Source organism: Acinonyx jubatus, chromosome E1 (assembly GCF_027475565.1).
Source record: "Acinonyx jubatus isolate Ajub_Pintada_27869175 chromosome E1, VMU_Ajub_asm_v1.0, whole genome shotgun sequence".
NCBI classification, from domain to species: Eukaryota; Metazoa; Chordata; class Mammalia; order Carnivora; family Felidae; genus Acinonyx; species Acinonyx jubatus.
This window is the reverse complement of record NC_069397.1, coordinates 13,848,102-13,869,192: the sequence shown is the minus strand read 5'-3', so window position 1 is coordinate 13,869,192 and position 21,091 is coordinate 13,848,102. Positions and strand designations below refer to the sequence as shown.

General features: G+C 36.9%; 1 protein-coding gene across 2 annotated transcripts in view; it reads left to right on the top strand.

The window, feature by feature from the left end:
* The window catches only part of PAFAH1B1 (platelet activating factor acetylhydrolase 1b regulatory subunit 1), a 76,801-nt gene that overhangs the window by 36,303 nt on the left and 19,407 nt on the right, over positions 1 to 21,091 (top strand). For both annotated transcript variants that reach the window (XM_027034677.2, XM_053212360.1), the window contains 4 exons: positions 1,407 to 1,627; positions 16,775 to 16,859; positions 17,110 to 17,184; positions 18,422 to 18,628. In XM_027034677.2, the coding sequence (XP_026890478.1) occupies positions 1,596 to 1,627; positions 16,775 to 16,859; positions 17,110 to 17,184; positions 18,422 to 18,628 (399 nt within the window). In that variant the 5' untranslated portion in view covers positions 1,407 to 1,595. The remainder of the gene's footprint in view (positions 1 to 1,406; positions 1,628 to 16,774; positions 16,860 to 17,109; positions 17,185 to 18,421; positions 18,629 to 21,091) is intronic.

The window sequence follows — 21,091 nt, the reverse complement described above, 5'->3', positions numbered from 1 at the left end:
ATTTTTGTACAGTGTGATAAAGCAAACGAAACTTGTTTTGTAAAATAGGAAACTTGAAGAATAATTTTTTAAGAAGTAATTCTTTGAGTTTTCTTAACTTTCACCTACATTTACTCTGATTGAACTGATTACAATACTTTTTAGATGTTAAGTAGAAATTGATTTTATTTTGTTACAAATATAAAGGAAAGACTCTGAAATATTGGGTAATATTATCCAAAAACTAGGTTAGAGAAATTGAATTACTATGTGAGTACATAGACTCTAGGGGGTAGTCCATTAAGGTTTTTGTTGTTCCTTGTTTTTTAAGTTTATTTATTTATTTGAGAGACAGCCCAAGTGGGAGAGGGGTAGAGAGAAGGAGAATGAATCCTAAGCAGGCTCCGCCCCACCAGCGCAGAGCCCAATGTAGGGCTTGAACTCATGAAACGGTGAGATCATGACCTGAGCCGAAACCAAGAGTCAGATGCTTAACTGACTGAGCCATCCAGGTGCCCCTAAAACACATGCCTCTAAAGAACACAAAGTAAGTTGAAATAAAATTAAATTGTTTCTTCCATTAAATGCATTAGTTAAGAGGGCATGTGATTGCTAAGTAATTTACATTATAAATAATATCAACTAAGATTATTAGTGACTAATACTCAGTCTTGAAGATTATCAGTTACGGTTAACTTCTTTGGCTTGTGGACATTGAAATCCTCCTTTTTTCAGATTATGTGTTTTTTGTAAATTAGAATTTGTATTTTTTTTTTAAATTTTTTTTTTTAACATTTATTTATTTTTGAGACAGAGAGAGACAGAGCATGAATGGGGGAGGGGCAGAGAGAGAGGGAGACACAGAATCGGAAGCAGGCTCCAGGCTCTGAGCCATCAGCCCAGAGCCTGACGCGGGGCTCGAACTCACGGACCGCGAGATCGTGACCTGAGCTGAAGTCGGATGCTCAACCGACTGAGCCACCCAGGCGCCCCAGAATTTGTATTTTTTTGTCTTTTTTAAGATTTTATTTTTAAGTAATCTCTACACCCAACATTGGGCTTGAACCTATAACCCCAAGATTAAGAGTCACATGTTCCACCACACACCCTGATTTTTTTACTTTGAGGGAGAATTATAGTCTAGAGAAGTTATATGTTAATATTTGAATTTTAACAAAATTGATATCTATATTATCTGGCTGGTGACATCGTTGGGAATGGGTAAATTTGAAAATAGTGCTGTTTAAGCCCAGTAAAAAGATAGTTTAAAATATGTACTAATATGATCATAACAAAACGTCCCCTGCCATTCATTAGCATCACAGTAAATCGTCTTTGAAAGTATAAACTGCAAATAGTAATGCAGAAATAATTTAAATTCTAAGTGAAAGAAATTATCTTCTCTCTTTCTCTCTTTTTCTCCTTAGGTGGAATGAACCCTATTTGTTGACTGTCTCCTGATTACTGGTTGGATTCACTTGTAAAAGAATCGTCTTCCCCTGTGTGGACGCCACTTAGTGGCATATTTAATTATAAATCCAGGGATCACAACGCTTTTTGATTTCCCAAAGGAGGGACATACCACTATATCAAAGAAGCTTGATATTACAGCCAAAATGGTGCTGTCCCAGAGACAACGAGATGAACTGTAAGTCTCTCTGTTTTGTGTTTTTTAAAAAACTCCTTTCATAAAAGACAAAGTAGTTAGTTAAAATAACAGATTTGGGAGATCTATTCTTAGATTCCTAAAGTATTGTTAGTGTTCAGATACTGGTTTGGGCAGAAAAAACTGGGTCTTATTTTGAAATAGTGTTATTTACCCTTACGACTTTGTTGTGTAGAAGTTTAAAGCAGAACAGACAAGTAAGTTACTTGGGATAAGTTTTATCCTAAGCTTGTCTTAAATATGTTCAGTAGGAAGATAGAGGATTCAAAGCTCTTCTAAATTTTTTTTTGTCTAGAATCTGTGTATTCGGAAAATGAAAGCTTTTTTTGTTGTTGCTAATGCCATTCCTTTGCCTTCTTGTATTTTTTATCTTTTATCAGCCAGTGGCTATTAGAGAATTTGATCTTTATGAGGTGGATAACATAGTATTAATGCAAATGCATTAATGAGAGGCATAAGATGATTTGACCACTGCTATTTTATAGTATCTTATAGCATCCCATATTTTATAGCATTCTATTTTTATAAGGTAAAGAATATAGAGGAGTACTTTAGCTTCATGTTCTAAATTTTTAAAAAAATTTTTCTGTGGCTTTTTATAAAACTTTAGTTGGAAGTAATTTCAAATTTAGAGGTAAGTTGTAAGATTGGTACAAAGAATACTTAATTACATTTTATCCATTTCACTTGTTGTTTTGTACCATTTTTGTACCATTTGTTTTATCATTTGCAATCTGCACCCGTGTGTGTGTGTGTGTGTGTGTGTGTGTGTATGTGTGTGTGTGTGTGTGTGTGTGTGTGTACACGTGCAGTGTTTTTTCTTAAACCATTTGGGAGTAGGTTGCATACATTAAGGATCTTTACCCCAGGGGCACCCGGGTGGCTCAGTCGGCAAAGTATCCGACTCTTGATTTAGGCTCAGGTCATGATCTCACACTTGGTGACTTTGAGCCCCATGCTGGCAGTGCAGAGCCTGCCTGGGATTCTCTGTCTCTCTCACTCTCTCACTGCCCCTCCCATGCTTGCATGCTCTCTCTCTCTCTCTCTCAATAAATAAACTTAAAAAAAAAAAAAAAAAAAAAAAAAAAGGTCTTTATCCCAGATACTTGGGTGTGCAGTTCCTAAGACTAAGGATATTCTATAAAACCACAGGACAGTTAGCCATTTGTGTAAATTTAACATTGATACATTTATTGATTTAATCTGCTTTGCATATTCCAGTTTTGTCAATTGACCCAATAATGTCCTTATGGCAAAGTTTCCCTCTCACCCCCCACCTCTTTTCTCTCTAGTATATTCTCTAGTAACCCAGTCCAGGGTTAGGTAATGTATTTAGACATTTATTTGAATATCTCCTTAGTCTTTTTTTTTTTTTTTTTAATGTTTTTTTATTTATTTTTGAGACCGAGAGAGACAGAGCATGAGCAGGGGAGGGGCAGAGAGAGAGGGAGACACAGAATCCGAAGCAGGCTCCAGGCTCTGAGCTGTCAGCACAGAGCCTGATGCGGGTCTCGAACTCATGGACTGTGAGATCATGACTTGAGCCGAAGTCAGATGCTTAACTGACTGAGCCACCCAGGTGCCCCACTCTTTAGTCTTATTTAATCTGGAACATTTCCTCAACCTTTCTTTGTTGTTGAGGACGTTAATAGTTATGAAGAATAGTTTTTGTTTTTTGGGTTTTTTTAATAGCATGTTTCTCATTTTGTATCTAATGTTTCTTCATGATTAGATTCAGGGTATATATTCTTGGCCAGAAAACTACATAAGTAATTTGTCTTCTTAGGATATCATGTCTAGAGACGCATCATGTCTATCTGCCCCTCTGTAGTGATGCTAATTTTGATCCCTTAGTCAAGATGCCTAATTTCTCCACTGTATAGTGTATAGTTACTATTATTTACTTTTCCATAAATATAAGCAGACCATGCAAAACATTCTTATTTCCATCAAATATTCCCCCACTAGATTTAACATCCATGGATAATTCTTGCCTGAACCATTCTTTACTATAGTGGTTGCAAAGTGATATTCTTTACAGAACCACTCATTCCACATTTACTAGTCATCACTCAGCATTTTACTGTAATCAAGGGACTTTTCTTCTACTCCTTTTTATTTACTTGTTCTTTCATTATTGGTATGAACTCCTCTAAATTTTCAGTAGGTCTTATCATTCATTACTTTTCTTATACTTTTGCTGTTTGGATATTCCAGACTTCCATAGGAGCCCCTTCAGTTGGCTCTTATATATGGCCCTGTCTGTGGTCACTTTCTTACTTTCTAGCATCACAAGGTGTTCCAGGCTTATTGTGCACCCATCCTGCAATAATCCTAGAATTAGTCATTGCTCCAATAAGCCTTGGTTTCTCTTAGTGGAGAATGGTATTAGACATCAAGATATGGGTACTAAGTATACTTACTGCTACTGGGGTGTTTGCTTCTTGGTCCTTAAAGTAGACAGAACCAAGAAATATGTATTTGTAAACACATATACAGGTACCTTGGTACACATGTGTATTAAGGTTTCTCACTCTTGGCATTGTTAACGTGTTGGGCTGAATAATTCCTTGGTGTGGGATCTGTCCTGTACACTGCTGGTTGTTTAGCAACATCCTTGGCCTCTACCCAAGGATGCCTCTACTAAATGCCACAATAAAAATGTCTCCAGACATTGCCAACTCTCCTCTTGGCGGGGGAGGGCAAAATCTCCCCCAGTTGAGAGCCACTGATACACAAAGGCATGTACACATACTTATTTTAGAAATCATTAGGCTATCCTGATACTTCTAATTTTCAGTCTATTCTCACTATGTTGTTTCTTGTTTTCCTCCCTACCATATTTGTATCTTTCTTCTGTAGCAAGACCCTGTCTGCCAGCAATAGCAAGGCTTTGACTCATTTGCTCAATCCTGTAGTACTTCCAAAATAGTTTCAGAGTTGTTACACTCTCACTACACATCCTGGAAAGGGTTTAGAATTTGTATGTAGTTCTTTCTCTCCCCACTGCCCCCCCCCCCCCCATCCACTCTGCTGTGTTTGTAAATTACTTGGATTAGTTGGAAACTCACCCTGGTTTCTCTCCCTCTTCCCATGGTTTTGTTATTCATTTGAAATGTAGTTGGGTTCATAGGTTCTAGTTTTTTTAGCTTTGTGTGTTTTGCATTTCCTCTGCCTTCCCATCCTTGTTAATTTAATATTTTGGATATTTAGAACATTATCTGTACAAAAATGTATACTCAGAAGTATTACTCTTCTGAATCCCTTCTAAGTTCCTCCCTCCTTGCCCCATGTAGGAACCAACTTCATGCATTGTTTAATAAAGATAAGAGAGATACATGTATGTTTTCTTGTTTCTCCTTTCTTAAGCAATAGGTAGCATACTATAAGTGCTCTTTTGCACTTGGCTTTTTTTCAGTTAGCAGTATCTCCTGCAACTCACTCTGTATCAGTTCGTAGAGATCCTCTTTTTTTTTTTTTTTTTTTTTTCCCTTTTAACAGCTAGATAGTACTCTACTCTGTATATACCATAGGTTTTTCAACCATTCGCCCATATTTGAACATTTAGGTAGTTTCCACTATTTTGTAATTAGAAATATTATAAGTAATAAATCTGCATATGTACTTTTGTGTTATTGAAGGTATGTCTGGTTTTTAGTCATTCTTGTTTCTAAGTCAGTTCAGACTTTTTTCTTCTAGATGCCTTGTGTGTGCCTTATTACCCTCATAATCAAGATTAATATTTAAACATTATGGCCAAAAATAGGGATTTTAATTTGAATAAAAATCAATTGATGAGAGAACCTAATTTCAGGTGGCTAAATTTGTAGAGAATTTTAGGGAAGAATTGACCTAAAAGTGCTCATTAAGCAAAGAATATTTGTCTTAGATATAAATGTAAATTTAGGGAATTTACATTTAGGAATTTGGGGAATAGAAAAAATCTTGGAGTTTTTAGTAAGGAAATAAAATGGTTTTTGCTTTTTCTACCATTTTTGAAAGTATTATGGAATATATATTATGAGAGGCAGAAACAAATGTTTATATACTTCTTACAAGTAAGATACATTTTGGAATTCAGTTTGCCTTTGTAACATTTTAGCATTTCTAACAGGTTGGATACCAATTAGTATTAATTAATTTTGAGTAGTATTAATTAATTTTGAGAGAGACAAAGAACGAAGAGGGGAGGGGCAGGGAGAGGGAGACACAGAATCCAAAGCAGGCTCCAAACTCTGAGGTGTCAGCAGAGCCTGACGTGGGGCTCGAACTCACGAGTTGTGAGATCATGACCTGAGCCGAAGTTGGACGCTTAACCGACTAAGCCACCCAGGTGCCCGTATTTATTTTTTCAATTTACATTCAAGTTAGCATGTAGTGCAACAATGATTTCAGGAGTAGATTCCTTAATGCCCCTTACCCATTTAGCCCATCCCTCCTCCCACAACCCTTCCAGTAACCCTCTGTTTGTTCTCCATATTTAAGAGGCTCTAATGTTTTTGTCCCCCTCCCCATTTTTATATTATTTTTACTTCCTTTCCCTTCCCTTATATTCATCTGTTTTGTATCTTAAAGTCCTCATATGAATGAAGTCATATGATATTTGTCTTTCTCTAATTTTGCTTAGGATAATACCTAGTTCCATCCATGTAGTTGCAAATGGCAAAATTTCATTCTTTAGTTGCCGAGTAATACTCCGTTGTAGATGTATACCACATCTTCTTTATCCATTCATCCACCAGTGGACATTTAGGCTCTTTCCATACTTTGGCTATTGTTGATAGTGTTGCTAAAAACATTGGGGTGCATGTGCCCCTTCTGTATCCCGTGGATAAATGCCTAGTAGTGCAATTGCTGGGTCGTAGGGTAGTTCTATTTTTAATTTTTTGAGGCACCTCCATACGGTTTTCCAGAGTGGCTGCACCAGCTTACATTCCCACCAGCAGCACAAAAGAGATTCTGTCTCTCCGCATCCTCGCCAACATCTGTTGTTGCCTGAGTTGTTAATGTTTGCCATTCTGACAGGTGTGAGGTGGTATCTCATTGTGGTTTTGATTTGTATTTCCCTGATGATGAGTGATGTTGAGCATGTTTTCATGTGTCGGTTGGGCATCTGGATGTCTTCTTTGGAGAAGTGTCTATTCATGTCTTGTGCCCATTTTGTCACTGGATTATTTGTTTTTTGGGTGTTGAGTTTGATAAGTTGTTTATAGACTTTGGATACTAACCCTTTATCTGATATGTCGTTTGCAAATATCTTCTCCCATTCTATCGGTTGCCTTTCAGTTTTGCTGATTGTTTGCTTCACTGTGGAGAAGGTTTTTTAATTTGATGAGGTCCCAATAGTTCATTTTTGCTTTTGTTTCCTTGCCTCCGGAGACGTGTTGAGTAAGAAGTTGCTGCGGCCAAGATCAGAGCGGTTTTTGCTTGCTTTCTCCTCGAGGATTTTGATGGCTTCCTGTCTTAAATTTAGGTCTTCCATCCATTTTGAGGTTATTTTTGTGTATGGTGTAAGAAAGTGGTGCAGGTTCATTTTTCTGCATGTCGCTGTCCAGTTTTCCCAGCACCACTTGCTGAAGAGACTGTCTTTATTCCATTGGATATTCTTTCCTGCTCTGTCAAAGATTAGTTGGCCATACATTTGTGGGTCCGTTTTGGGATTCTCTGTTCTGTTCCATTGATCTAAGTGTCTGTTCCTGTGCCAGTACCATACCGTCTTGATGACTACAGCTTTGTAATACAGCTTGAAGTCCAGCACCAATTAGCTTTTAAAATTCTTGGAGGGGCACCTGGGTGGCTCAGTTGGTTAAGGGTCTGACTCTTTATGATTCTTGATTTCGGCTCAGGTTGTGATTCATGGTTCCTGGTTTCAAGCCCCACATCAAGTTCTGCTCTGACAGTGCAGGGCCTGCTTGGGACCCTCCCTCTTTCCTCTCTCTGCCTACCCCTCTCAAAAGTAAATAAGTAAACTTTAAAAAGAATAAATAGAGGCGCCTGCCTGGGTGCCTCAGTCAGTTAAGCATCTGACTCTTGATTTCGGCTCAGATCGTGATATCATGGTTCTTGAGATTGAGCCCTGCATCAGGTTCTGTGCTGATGCTGTGGAGCCTGCTTAGGATTCTCTCTCTCTATCCCTCCCCTGCTCATGTTTCTCTCTCTCTGTCTCTCCCGCCCTCTCTCAAAATAAATAATAAACGTTTTTTAAAAAGAATAAGTAAGTTGGAGTTGCTTGGGTGGTGTCCAGTCAGTTAAGCATCGGACTCTTGGTTTCGGCTCAGGTCATGTCGTCAGAGTTTGTGAGTTCAAGCTCCGCATCAGACTCTGCTGGTAGTGCAGAGCCTGCTTGAGATCTTCTCTCCTCCTTTCTCTTTGCCCCTACCCTGTGCACGTGTGCGCGCGCGCGCGCTCTCTCTCTCTCTCTCTCTCTCTCTCTCTCAAAATAAATAAATTTTAAAAAATTAACAGGATGAGGTATTTTGGGGGTAAAAAATGAAAAGAATTTTGATGTACTGGAAAACAATAATTTGATCGGTACTAATAAGTGTGACTCAACTCAGCAAATGTATATTGCCTGCCTTCTTTGTTTTTACCACTCTGGGGCATACAAATATTGAATAATAACAAAAACATTTATGTGGATATGACAAATATCTTTCTTTTACAGATAAATTGAGGATGGGAGAAATTAAAATTACCAGTTTCATGACTAGTATTAGAGTCAGAATGAGTTTCCTAATTTTAAGTTCACTATTCATTAAACACAGTTCTATCACCAGAATTAACATGTGTCAAAATGCAAACATTGCTCCCTCCTCAGTTTTTCAGTCCCATTTTCCAATGGTGGCCCCCATTGCCTGTATATTATAGTCTTTTCAGATATTTTTCAAGTATTTGCAAAAATTTCATGAGCATCTTTTTTTCTTAAGATTTGTAAAATAGAATTATACTTTACAATCTCTTTTTAGTATTTTTTGTCACTCTGTGAATTTGGAAATGATATTACCTGTTAGTTCATCTCATAGTTAACTCTTAACAAAATAAGCTTACACCTCTATTTTTGTATGAGATTTTACCCATTGATCTTTCTCCATGAAAGATGAAGAAAGTCTGTTTTGTTTTGTTTTAGGTTGTCCTGGTTGATAATATTTGTACTTTGTTTGATTTGTTGCTCACCCCTAATTCTTTTTTTCCACAACTTCCCCATTCTTGCATTCCTTTTTTGGTTAACAGCTATATTGTAGTATAATTGACACAAAGAACTGTACATATTTAATGTATGCCATTTGTTGAGTTTGAAACATTTTGCTAATTTTTTTTTTTAATGTTTATTTATTTTTGAGAGATAGACCGTGGGTGGGAGAGGAGCTGGGGGCAGGGGGAGACACAGAATCTGAAGCAGGTTCTAGGTTCTGAGCTGTGGGCACAGAACCTGATGCGGGGCTTGAACTCCTAAGCCATGAGATCATGACCTGATCCAAAGTTGGACACTTAACCGACTGAGCCACCCAGGCGCCCCAAGTTTAGAACATTTTCCTATTCTTCTTTTGATTACTGTGTTAGTTGGGTGGATTTTGTCATTACATACCTTTTTCAAGATGGGCTCCTAAATGGATTTCTGTGAGCCTTTTTTACATGTTAGGGGTTAATTTTTTTTTTTTCTTCCATAAGTGAATGGCAAGTAAAAGTTGAATGAACAATTCTTAAGTTACACACTTTTCCCACTTAGAGTTACAGATACTAAGGAAAAAGTTCCCATGGATAGGACTGCAAAGAAAAATCTCAAATTCCAAAAATGCAGAAATCTCATAGGACTCATTTGCTGACTGTAATGAAATAAAATGAAAATTAGTAGGAAAAGGAGAGCTAAGAGAAATCTATCCATGTGGATGTTTTAAAATGTAATTCTAGGGGCACCTGAGTGGCTCAGTCGTTTAAGCATCCAACTTCAGCTCAGGTAATGATCTCAAAGTTCATGAGTTCCAGCCCTGCATTGGGCTCTGTGCTGGTGGTGCAGAGTCTGTTTGGGATTCTCTCTCTCTCTCTCTCTCTCTCTCTCTCTCTCTCTCCCCGATTGTGTGCTCTCTCTCTCTCTCAAAATAAATAAATAAACTTTAAAAAAATGTTAAAATGTACTTCTAGGGACAGCTGGGTAGCTTAGTTGGTTAAGCATCTGACTCTTAATTTTGGCTCAGGTTATGATCTCACAATTCATGAGTTCAAGCCCCACGTTGGGCTCTGTACTGACAGCATGGAGCCTGCTTGGGATTCATTCTCTCTCTATCTCTCCCTCTCCCCCCCCTTCTCTCTCTCTAAATATTTTTTTAAAATGTACTTCTAAATACTTGAAGTTCAAAGAACAGCATGTAACTTAATAAATGAAGACATTGATAATAATGAGGGTACTTACAATAAAAACCTGTAGGGTGTAGCCAACAGAGCATACAGAAAATTAGATAGTCTAATGAATATTTAAAAAAAAACAAAGGTCAGAAATGAACCACACATTCAGTTCAAGAATAAGACAATAAAATAAGCCCAACGGAAGCAGAGGGAAAGAATTAATTTTTTTAAAAGCAGAAATTAATAAAATAGAAAATATAACCTGGTAAACTTGATTGGCAAAATTAAAAACTATCTTTTAAGAAAGACCATAAAATAAAATATAAATTAAAGAAACAAAGAGCATAAAATAAAACTGATGAATAAAGAGAAAAGACATAAATGAACAGTACAGTAACAAAAAAGGCAACATAAAACGAACTCAGAGGAAGGGCACTTGGCTAGCTCAGTTGGTAGAGCATGCAACTCTTGACCTTGAGGTTGTGAGTTCAAGGCCCATGTTGGGTATAGAGATTACGTTAAAAAAAATTAAAAAATCAGTAGTTAGAATTAAGTCGTTTTTGTTTTGGGGTAATGTTGTAGAAAAGACTTCTTTGCCCTGTTTCTAGTGAAAATAAATGAATAGTGGAAAGATGTCAGAGCTCCCAAATTATTAATAAAATCAAATACAATCCCAATTAAAATCTAAACAGAATTTTTCTGAATTTGACCAGATTGATTCTGAAGTTCATCTGGAAGAGGAAAATGCAGAAAAATAGTTAAGGAAAAATTTAAAGGATTAGTGAGAAAGGAACTAATTGTACCAGATACCCAAACATTGCTGTAAAAGTAGTAAGTAAAATATTTTTGTAATAGGCGCATAGGTTAGGGGAACAAATAATATTCAGAGACAAGCTCATTTTATCTATGGAAATTTAGTATATGTTATGTGGCATTTCACATCGATAGGAAAAAGTACTGTTCAGCAAATAGTACCGTAGGTTGTACTAAATAAAACTTGAATCCAAAGGATGTGAAAGCCCAAGTGTTAAAGTAACAATATAAAAGTGGTAGAAAAAAGTACAGCCTTTGGTAGGAAAGGACTTTGTCCTGGGTGGCTTTGAGCCTGGGTGGCTCAGTTGGTTGAGCGACCGACTTCAGCTCAGGTCATGATCTCACGGTTTGTGAGTTCCAGCCCTGCATCGGGCTCTGTGCTGACAGCTCAGAGCCTGGAGCCTGCTTCAGATTCTGTGTCTCCCTTGCTCTCTGCCCCTCCCCCACTCATGCTCTGTCTCTCTCTGTCTCAGAAATAAATAAACATTAAAAAAAAAGTAGAAAGCAAACACAGATCTCACTTGTGATAGTTTCACTAGAGTATTTCCATATGTAAGCTAAGCTCTGTGTAGCCATTCTGTTCGTTCATGGATAAAAGTCCTTCATCTCAGTTCTTCCCTTTGATTTTAACCATTTTCTCTGATTTGTATATGAGGTTACTGGTTTGGATCTACTCAGAATTACCTTTTATGTTCTGCATGAATCCTGCTTTGATTCTAGTGATTAGTTGTTTTTCTGCATCTCTTGAGACTTAATAGATTAATTTAAATCATGTATATGGAGTTTGTTGGAGAGATGATTATAAACTTGTGCCTCGATGTCCACTCTTCCAACCTTAATAAAACTGCTGAAAATCAACTCTAGATCAACAGCTGAAACTCTGGAAGCACCATTAGGCTGTTAGAACCTAGAGATTCGTCTGTCTTAATTTATTCTTAGGTTAAGTGATTGTGATACACCTTCCCTGACAGAGGTTCCACATTCACTGGGTTCAGCTATCCCTAATGGCGTCAGACTCATTTAAACTTAGGTTCTAATTTGTTTGCTATATTTTTGTATATGTATCTTGCTCTTTGGTGGTTCTTTGTTATATTAGTAATGCTATGTGATCTCTCTTTCCAAACTTTCGTAGATATCATAGTATTAATGAAACCTTTAACAATAAAAAGAGAACCCATCCCTGATATTCTCAACTCACTGCTGCTCCCTGACTCCAGTGCTCATTTGAAACCTTAGTGTGGAATGGAATACTGAGGCCACTTAGGTTGTGACACTGTACTTGGTAAAGTAGACAGGCAGGGACGTCTTAGTAGCCAGATTACTTGGACACTTTTTAGACTCTGGATGACCTCTCTCAGATCTTTGTCACTGTTACACATCTCCATTTCTTTGAAACTTCCATCTTCATTGGCTTGCTGACATCTCTTAATTGTCTTACTTCTTGAATGTTGGTATCTGTCAAAGTTCCATCAGTTACATTCTAGTCCTCCCCCCCGCCCCCCAATATATACCTTCTTCTGAATTGTCTGGCACCACTTACATTGTTCAAATCACTGCTACCTGTTTGCTGATTTTCCCAGTCCTCTTCTTATGTCAGGTCTCTTTCTCAAACATGTCACCTGTACGTCTAGTTACCTCTTATATCATGTATCTTGACTTAAATATCTTATAGCTACTTCAAGTAAGAAGGTTTAAAACTGAACTTGTCATATGCCTGCCTCTTTTTCTTCGTTCTCTTTTTCCCCTGTCTGTCCAAGTGAGTGGTACTACAATTCACTAGAAACTTATGAATCAACTGTGTTCTCCTGTCTTTCACATCTAGTCAGTTACCAAAACAAAAGCCTAGTGGTTAAGAGTGTGAGTCATTTTTGGTTTCAAGGATTTGGGTGTAGGGCTTTTTAAAGAGCAGTGTAAGTCCATTTTTAAAGCACTTACGAAAAATACAATATATGGAAGTATATAAATATGGGACAGCTCCAGTTAAAGGAGGGAGGTGCAGAGCTCCACCTGCTTAGCTAGTTTCTTCCCCATCCACTCAGTAAATGTTTTTTAGAATTATTATCCTAAATTATTTCACTACATGCTAGTTTTGTGGCCTTAGATAAATCAGTCTACCAATATATAATTCAGGGGTAATATGCTTTTGTACCTACTTTAGTAGAATTTTTTTAGGATCAAAAGAGACAGCGAATGTTTTTAAACAGGATTTAACATTTTTTAAAAAGTATAAATGTGGTGGTGCCTGGGTGGTTCAGTCAGTTAAGCTTCTGAATCTTGATCTCACCTCAGGTCTTGATCTGAGAGTTCTGAGTTTGGGGCCCATGTTGGTCACTGTGCTGGATGTGGAGCCTACTTTAAAAAAAAAAAAAAAACAAATACCTGTAGGGGCGCCTGGGTGGCTCAGTCGGTTAAGCGTCCGACTTTGGCTCAGGTCGTGATCTCACGGTCCGTGAGTTTGAGCCCCGCGTCGGGCTCTGTGCTGACAGCTCAGAGCCTGGAGCCTGTTTCAGATTCTGTGTCTCCCTCTCTCTCTGACCCTCCCCTGCTCATGCTCTGTCTCTCTCTGTCTCAAAAATAAATAAACGTTTAAAAAAAAAACCAAAACCTGTAAGTGTGACATACAACTATAATGAGGTGCTGCTTTATGCATATTTGGAGTCATCTACAACTTCTAATTGATTACATTTGCCACATAACTTTTTAAAATGCAAATGTTGGGTTAAGCCACACAGACCTTAGAAAAATGTTGCACAAGTTTTAAAAATTTAACATTTAATTCACTTTTTATAAAAGTTACATAAACAGAATCAAAGGATGAAAACTGTTGGTTTTTTGTTTGTTTCTAAAGTTTATTTATTTATTTTGAGAGAGAGAGGAAGCAAAAGAGAGAATCCCAAGCAGGCTCCACACTGTGAGCATGGAGCCAGATGCGAGGCTTGAACTCAAGAACCGTGAGATCATGACCCGAGCCGAAATCAAGAGCTGGACCCTTAACCAACTGAGCCACCCAGGCACCCCAAAACTGTTTTGTTTTGTTTTTTAATCAGTAAAGGCTAAACCAAATATTTGAAAAGTAAAGATGGTGAAGGGATGACATTCATAACTGCTGTTAGGAATATAAATTGGTACAACTATGGAGAGCAGTTTGAAAGTAGCTATCAAAATGTCCTAAAAATGTATATAATTTTTGTCTTTGTCCAGGCTACTGTAATAAAATACTGTAAACTAGGAGGCTTATAAACAACAGAGATTTATTTCTTAACAGTTCTAGAGTCTGGAAAGTCCAAGATCAAGGCACTTGGCAGATTTAGTGTCTGGTGATGCTTGCTTCCTGGTTCATAGTCTTTTGCTTCCTGGTTCATAGTCTTTTTTTTATAAGGGCATTAATCTCATTCATGAGGGCTCTGCTCTCATGACCTAAGCACCTCCAAAAGTCCCGTCCCCAAATATTAGGTTTAAGTGTAAGAATTGGGGTGGGTGGATATAGGAGGATAACACACATAACATTCAATTTGTAGCATCATTTGACTCAAATGTAAAGATGTGAGAAAGGCTTTATATGAGTGTTTGTTTACAACATTGCTTAAGATGATGAAAAATTAGAAATAGCCTTGAAAGTCCAGCAATAGGTAATTGCTTGAATAAAATTTGGTCCATCTACATCATGGAGTATTGTGTTTGAGTATTAAATAACTAGGATGTCATGGATGAACATTTACTGACAAGGTTAAGATTTTCATGACGTGAACAAAATTAACAGATAATTTATTTAATTAAAAGCCATACATACGTATCCATGGTGATGTGAATGTATGGGCAAAGAACATGGTATGAGAAGACTATACTGAATGAAGGGTTAGCAGTGGTAATCTGAAAATGTTGGGACTTTTTTTTTTTTAATAAGGAAAAGGAATAGTCGTTTTGCATTTTTCTCCTTTTACTATTCTTACCTGAAAAGTACCACCATTTATGTATCTTTACAAAAAAATAAGCTCATTAAGATCATAATTGTTATAATTTGTGCCATGTATTACATGTGCATATTACATGTTTTATGAACTTCAAGGTTGTAAGCTGTGTGCAGTATGTTTGGGCAGTTTCAGGAATTAGGGCTTGACCCTGAGGTAAGAGCTAGGTAGGAACATTAAGTATTTACAAGTTCTATATATTATTTGTTTACCCTTGACATTTTTTAAGAAGAAAATAAAGCTAAGAAATAGGTATGTCTTTTAACTTCTTTGTTTCCCTTATTATTTGGGATATTCTAACCAAAGGGAAATTTACTTTTGTTGAAGGTTTGTAACACAGGCTTTGACAACACAATATTTGATGGAATATTATGAGAGATCCACTGCCTTCCTATTTTGTATTCTTTCGGAAGGCCCAAGTAGAACTACGTGGTGGAAATTAAAACGAAGTAGATTTCAGCTCCATGTAAAGAAGACACTTCTTACGAATCAAGTTATCCATTAGTAGAACAGGCCAGAAGGTACAGGCTATGATATGAGCAGCACACAGACACAGACTCACAGTAATAGTAAGAATTTACCTTTCCTCAGCCCCTGTGTTCATGAATGTGATGTGCTTGACCCTATCTTCCACTAGTTATTAATGCTTTAATTTTTGGTATGCTAATAATTACCTGGAATATATAAAGTGTTTGATGTAACTCCCTATTATCTTTCTCTACTGTTTGCTTTATTTTTAGCATGCCATTGAATTAAAACTGGATTCCACCAATTCTACAATACTACTAGAGTGTTTTTATTTCCTAAAGCATTAGGTGGGCAGTGGCTTTGAAAGGGTAGTCATAGCATCATTGTTTGTGGTAGTAAAAGCATATGTGTCTATAATGGAATACAATATTTTTTTAAAAGGCAGATTTATATCTGCTGATAAAGAATGATGGTTAAGATTAAGTGGGTGTATGGGATATTGTGTGTAAGACTTTTGTATATAGTGTATTGCATTCTGTTTTAAAAAACAAATACCGATTACCTCTAGAATATGCAGGAATGTGTGTGTATAGGTAGATTGTCTCTGAATATGCAAAACACTAATAAAGTGGTTACCTCAGGGAGGTCAGTGGTGGAAAGGATATTTTATTGTGTACTTGCAAAACACTAATAAAGTGGTTACCTCAGGGAGGTCAGTGGTGGAAAGGATATTTTATTGTGTACTTACATGTTTAAATTTTGTTTAACCTTGCATACATATTAACTTTCAAATTATTTAAATGAAAATGTTTTACAGGAAATCTCAAACAAACAACTATTTGTTACAGTGGTACTTAGGGCTCAAAAAAATTGAGAGACATTGGAATAGGTTGCTTTAGGAGGGAGGTAGTTGATTTTCTCTTTGAAAAATTATAAGGAGAGCATAAAGAGGCATCTGCTAATTCAGCTTTTCTAACCTTTGAGTTCTTTCTAATTCTAAATGAATGTCTCATACTGTGATATTGTACTAAGTTTATAGCCTGTGCCACCTTTTTTGTCCACTCTAATGGTTTAAAGTTATCTCTAATATTAAATGCATATTAATTATAATTTATCAGAACAAGTCTGTGTACAACTAAATTTCATTTGCTAGTCCTTGAGCATCTGCTAAACATAACAAGTAGTAAAGGAAGGCTAAATGTAAACATGAAAAAAATTGATGATTACTGTCACAAATTGATAGCTGTTATGTAAGCCATATCTTGATCCATAGAATGCCCACATCTTGTAAGGTAAGCAGTACATTAGAAACTTACAACTAAAAGCTCAGGAATAATGTTACAGTATTTTGGACGTACTATGGCAGGGCTAAATGTTTTAGAGGCTTTTGGGGAAGGTTCCTTTTTTGTGAAAGACTTGGATTTGGAAGGGAATACTCTTAAAAGAATGTCATAAGATTTATGAGATTTTAAATGAAATATTTCTTTAACATGGAAATCAGATTTGGTAGAAGTAAAAATTTGTATTTGTTTTCTTTCAGAAATCGAGCTATAGCAGATTATCTTCGTTCAAATGGCTATGAAGAGGCATATTCAGTTTTTAAAAAGGAAGCTGAATTAGATATGGTATGTTTGACCTTACAATTATTCATATAGTATTTAATAGGTGGATTTTTACTCAAGTATTAGAGGTTAACAGTCACCTCAGCTGTTCATAAATCTTTTGTTATTGTGGTTTACTTTGGTACTAGGTTTTCACCCCCCCTTTTTGGTATAATCAGATATTTATTAACATTTGGGCTTAGATGAATGGTCTGTATGGTTTGAACTATTGTAGGTGAGCCATTTTTCAAAAGGTTCTCATTTTTTTCTCTAGAATGAAGAATTAGATAAGAAATATGCTGGTCTTTTGGAAAAAAAGTGGACATCGGTCATTAGATTACAAAAGAAGGTATCTGTATCTTTCTTTAAAGTCACTTGTATTCAGAGTGTTAACTATATAAACTTTCTGAAAATATTAACATCAGTTATTCTGCATTAATTAATAATTATATTTAATCTTGAAAGGTAAATGAAAATACATTTTTATGCATTAAAAAACTTTGACCTAGACAGGTCATTGCTGATACATGCTAAATCATGCATCCCAGGTATTGGCTCCATGTAATCTACACAACCCTGACTTCAGGGAATTGATACCAAAAACAACTTATTTGTGCACTTAGAAGGGAAGAAAGCATGTAGCCAACATGATGTTGGGGAAAGAACACTAAAGTGTGCTCTTAGACAAGTCATTTTCATCTCTGAGCTTTTATTTATTTATTTATTTTTTTTTTAATTTTTTTTTCAACGTTTATTTGTGGGACAGAGAGAGACAGAGCATGAACGGGGGAGGGGCAGAGAGAGAGGGAGACACAGAATCGGAAACAGGCTCCAGGCTCTGAGCCATCAGCCCAGAGCCTGACGCGAGGCTCGAACCCACGGACCGCGAGATCGTGACCTGGCTGAAGTCGGACGCTTAACCGACTGCGCCACCCAGGCGCCCCAGAGCTTTTATTTTTTTATTTATTTGTGTGTTTTTTTTAATGTTTATTGTTGAGAAAGAAGAGGGAGTGAGCAGGGGAGGGGTAAAGAGAGGAGACAGGATCTGAAGCTTTCAGCACAGAGCCCAATGTGGGGATTGAACTCATGAACTGTGGGAACATGACCTGAGCTGGAGTTGGACACCCTGCTGAGCTTTTATTTTTATCTGTAAAGTGAAGGCAGCAAATAATATTCTGGTCCTAAAATTTATACCCTTAGTAGGCGAAGTTAGAATAAATAAATACCATTTTTATAACATGAGTTAATCCAGAAAATGCTCTTAGAAAAGTAGCCAACACATAGATGCATGTTAGCTTTTATAAAGGTGCACTGTCCTTCCTTTAATTGGTAGATATAAATTGAAAAATATTTTTTTTCAGTTAAATATTTGACACAATTGGAGTGAATTTTTCTCAAGTTTCAGTTGTATCACACTACTAAAATTTTGGTGGCATATCATATAGATCATTTTCAGTTAAAATTGATGAATGCTTTGTAAATTACCAAAATTTTTTCAAGAATCCTGCAAACTGATTTTTTAAAAATATCAAATATCTTCTTTTTATCAGAATCTATCTGTATATAACTATGTGTTCCTTCTTAAGGTTATGGAACTAGAATCAAAACTAAATGAAGCAAAAGAAGAATTTACGTCGGGTGGACCGCTTGGTCAGAAACGAGACCCAAAAGAATGGATTCCCCGTCCACCAGAAAAATACGCATTGAGTGGTCATAGGAGTCCAGTCACTCGAGTAATTTTCCATCCTGTGTTCAGTGTTATGGTCTCTGCTTCAGAGGATGCTACAATTAAGGTAACTTTTTCAAAATTAAAGATGTACAATAGGATAATTATTAAAAGCAGATTAACATTAATTGGGTAAAAGAAATAAAACGATCCTGAAGATGAAGACCTGTATAGGACAGGAAAGACAGGAAGGACTCTTCAAAACTGTGATTGGTTCTAAGCCTTAGACAGAATTAGAATAAAATTTCATTATAGCTCCTGAGAGGCAAGCTGCCAACTAAGTTCACTGATGAATTTGAGAAAATTGGGTGTCACTAGTTTAGTGTTGCATAAGTCACCTAGTATGTGAGTAATAATTTTTGTTTTTGGAGAATGCAGATATACATGTGCCTTGCTTTTAAGCAGAGATGATAGATGAAAATACAAGGTTACAAAATTAGTTCTTCAGAGGGTGAATATATTGTGCAAAAGAATTCACTTATTTAAATTGGACTCTCCTTGTTGTGTTTTATCTATCTATCTATCTATCTATTTATTTAATTTGAGAGAGAGAGCACGAGTGGAGGAGGGGCAGAGAGAGGAGGACAGAGGATCCAAAGCGGGCTCCACACTCAAAACAGTGAGCCCCAATGCAAGGCTTGAACTCACAAACCATGAGATCATGACCTAAGCCAAAGTTGGACACTTGACTGACTGAAACACCCAGGCGCCCCTCTTCTTGATGTATTTTAAATACTGGCTTTGTTCTCTTCAGGGCTGTGGGAATATGGGAGGTTTTCACTTTGTAAGTTATATATTTCTCTCATTTTTCTATTTTTTTTACAGGAAGTGTACACATTTCAGTGTTCTTTTTTTTTTTTTTTTAATCCAGTGTTGGTACTCATTTTTTTTAATGTTTTTTATTTATTTTTGAGAGAGGGAGGGTCAGAGAGTAAGGGAGACAGAGAAGCCCAAGTAGACTACACAGTGTCAGCACAGAGCCCAATGCAGGGCTCAAACTCATGAGCGGTGAGATCATTACCTGAGCTAAAATCAAGACTTGGCCACTTAACGACTGAGTCACACAAGTGCTCCTAATGTTTTATCTTTTTGTCCAGAAAAAGGTTGTTTTTATAATTCCCTTTGATTCAGACGTAGTGCAGTGACAGTTGTATAAACTATCTGCAGAAAGCTAAGTAAAATATAGTTGAAAGGTTTGGGTAAATTAATTTATTCATTCATTCATTTAATTTTATTTTTTTATTTTGGAGAGAGAGAGCACTGAAGCGGGGTAGAGGGAGAGAGAAGTCCAAGCAGGTCCTGTGCTGTCAGTGCAGAGTCTGACACGGGGCTCATTCCCACAGATGGTGAGATCACGACCTGAGCCAAAATCAAGAGTCAGACGCTCAACTGCCTGAGTCACTCAGGGGCCTGTAGATTTCTCTGTTTTAAGGCTTATTTCAGATTAAGTTCTAGATTTTAAGAAGTTTCATTTATAGAGGTATAACTAAGAAAACATGAGTATTAGGTTTTGTGTTTTTTTTTTTTAACGAGTATCAGTTTGTTAAGACTAGACATATGTCACTTAGCAGCAGCCCAGCATAAAATACAGGAATGACTTAAACGTGACTATATTTAATTTGTTCTTCAAATTAAACATTGTTTTATGTTTTCCTCATGTGGTTGCTTTAGTTTCTAAATCCGTGGCTTCCTTCCATCCTGTGGGTTGGTGATCCATGCTGTGGACGGCAGAGTAACTGGAAAAGAGTCTTAAAATCACATGTATATGGTGTAGGCTGAAAATACTTAATACAGTAACCTATTGCTATTTTTCCAATATAAGTAGACATGAATTTAAATTACTGATTTCATGATAGTCTTGTGTACTATAAAACTATACTGCTGTCATGAGGCGTAAGGGTGAATTTTGTAGCAGTGGTATAAAAGTATAAACAAAATTGTTAACGTGCCATCTTAAAATACATCTATTGAGGGGCGCCTGGGTGGCTCAGTCGGTTGAGTGTCCGACTTCAGCTCAGGTCCATGATCTCTCGGTCTGTGAGTTCGAGCCCCGTGTCGGGCTCTGTGTTGACAGCTCAGAGCCTAGAGCCTGCTTCGGATTCTGTGTCTCCCTCTCTCTCTGCCCCTCCCCCACTCATGCTCTCTCTCTTTAAAAAATAAGTAAACATTAAAAATATATATATATATATATATTGAATGAACCTGTTACAAATTGGGGTGCCTGGCTGGCTCAGGCTCTGTATAATGTGTGACTCTTGATCTCAGGGTCCTGAGTTCAAGCCCCATGTCAAGTATGGAGCCTACTTAAAAAAATAAAATTTACAAATGGAAGTTTTAAGGTGCTTTTTTTTTTAATGTTTAGTTTTGAGAGAGAGAGAGAGAGAGAGAGAGAGATCATGCAAGTGCATGGGGGAAGGGCAGAGGGAGAGGGAGAGAGAATCTTAAACAGGTTCCACACCCAGTGTAGAGCCCGACTAGGGGCTTGATCTCAGGACCATGAGATCATGACCTGAGCCGAAATCGAGAGTCA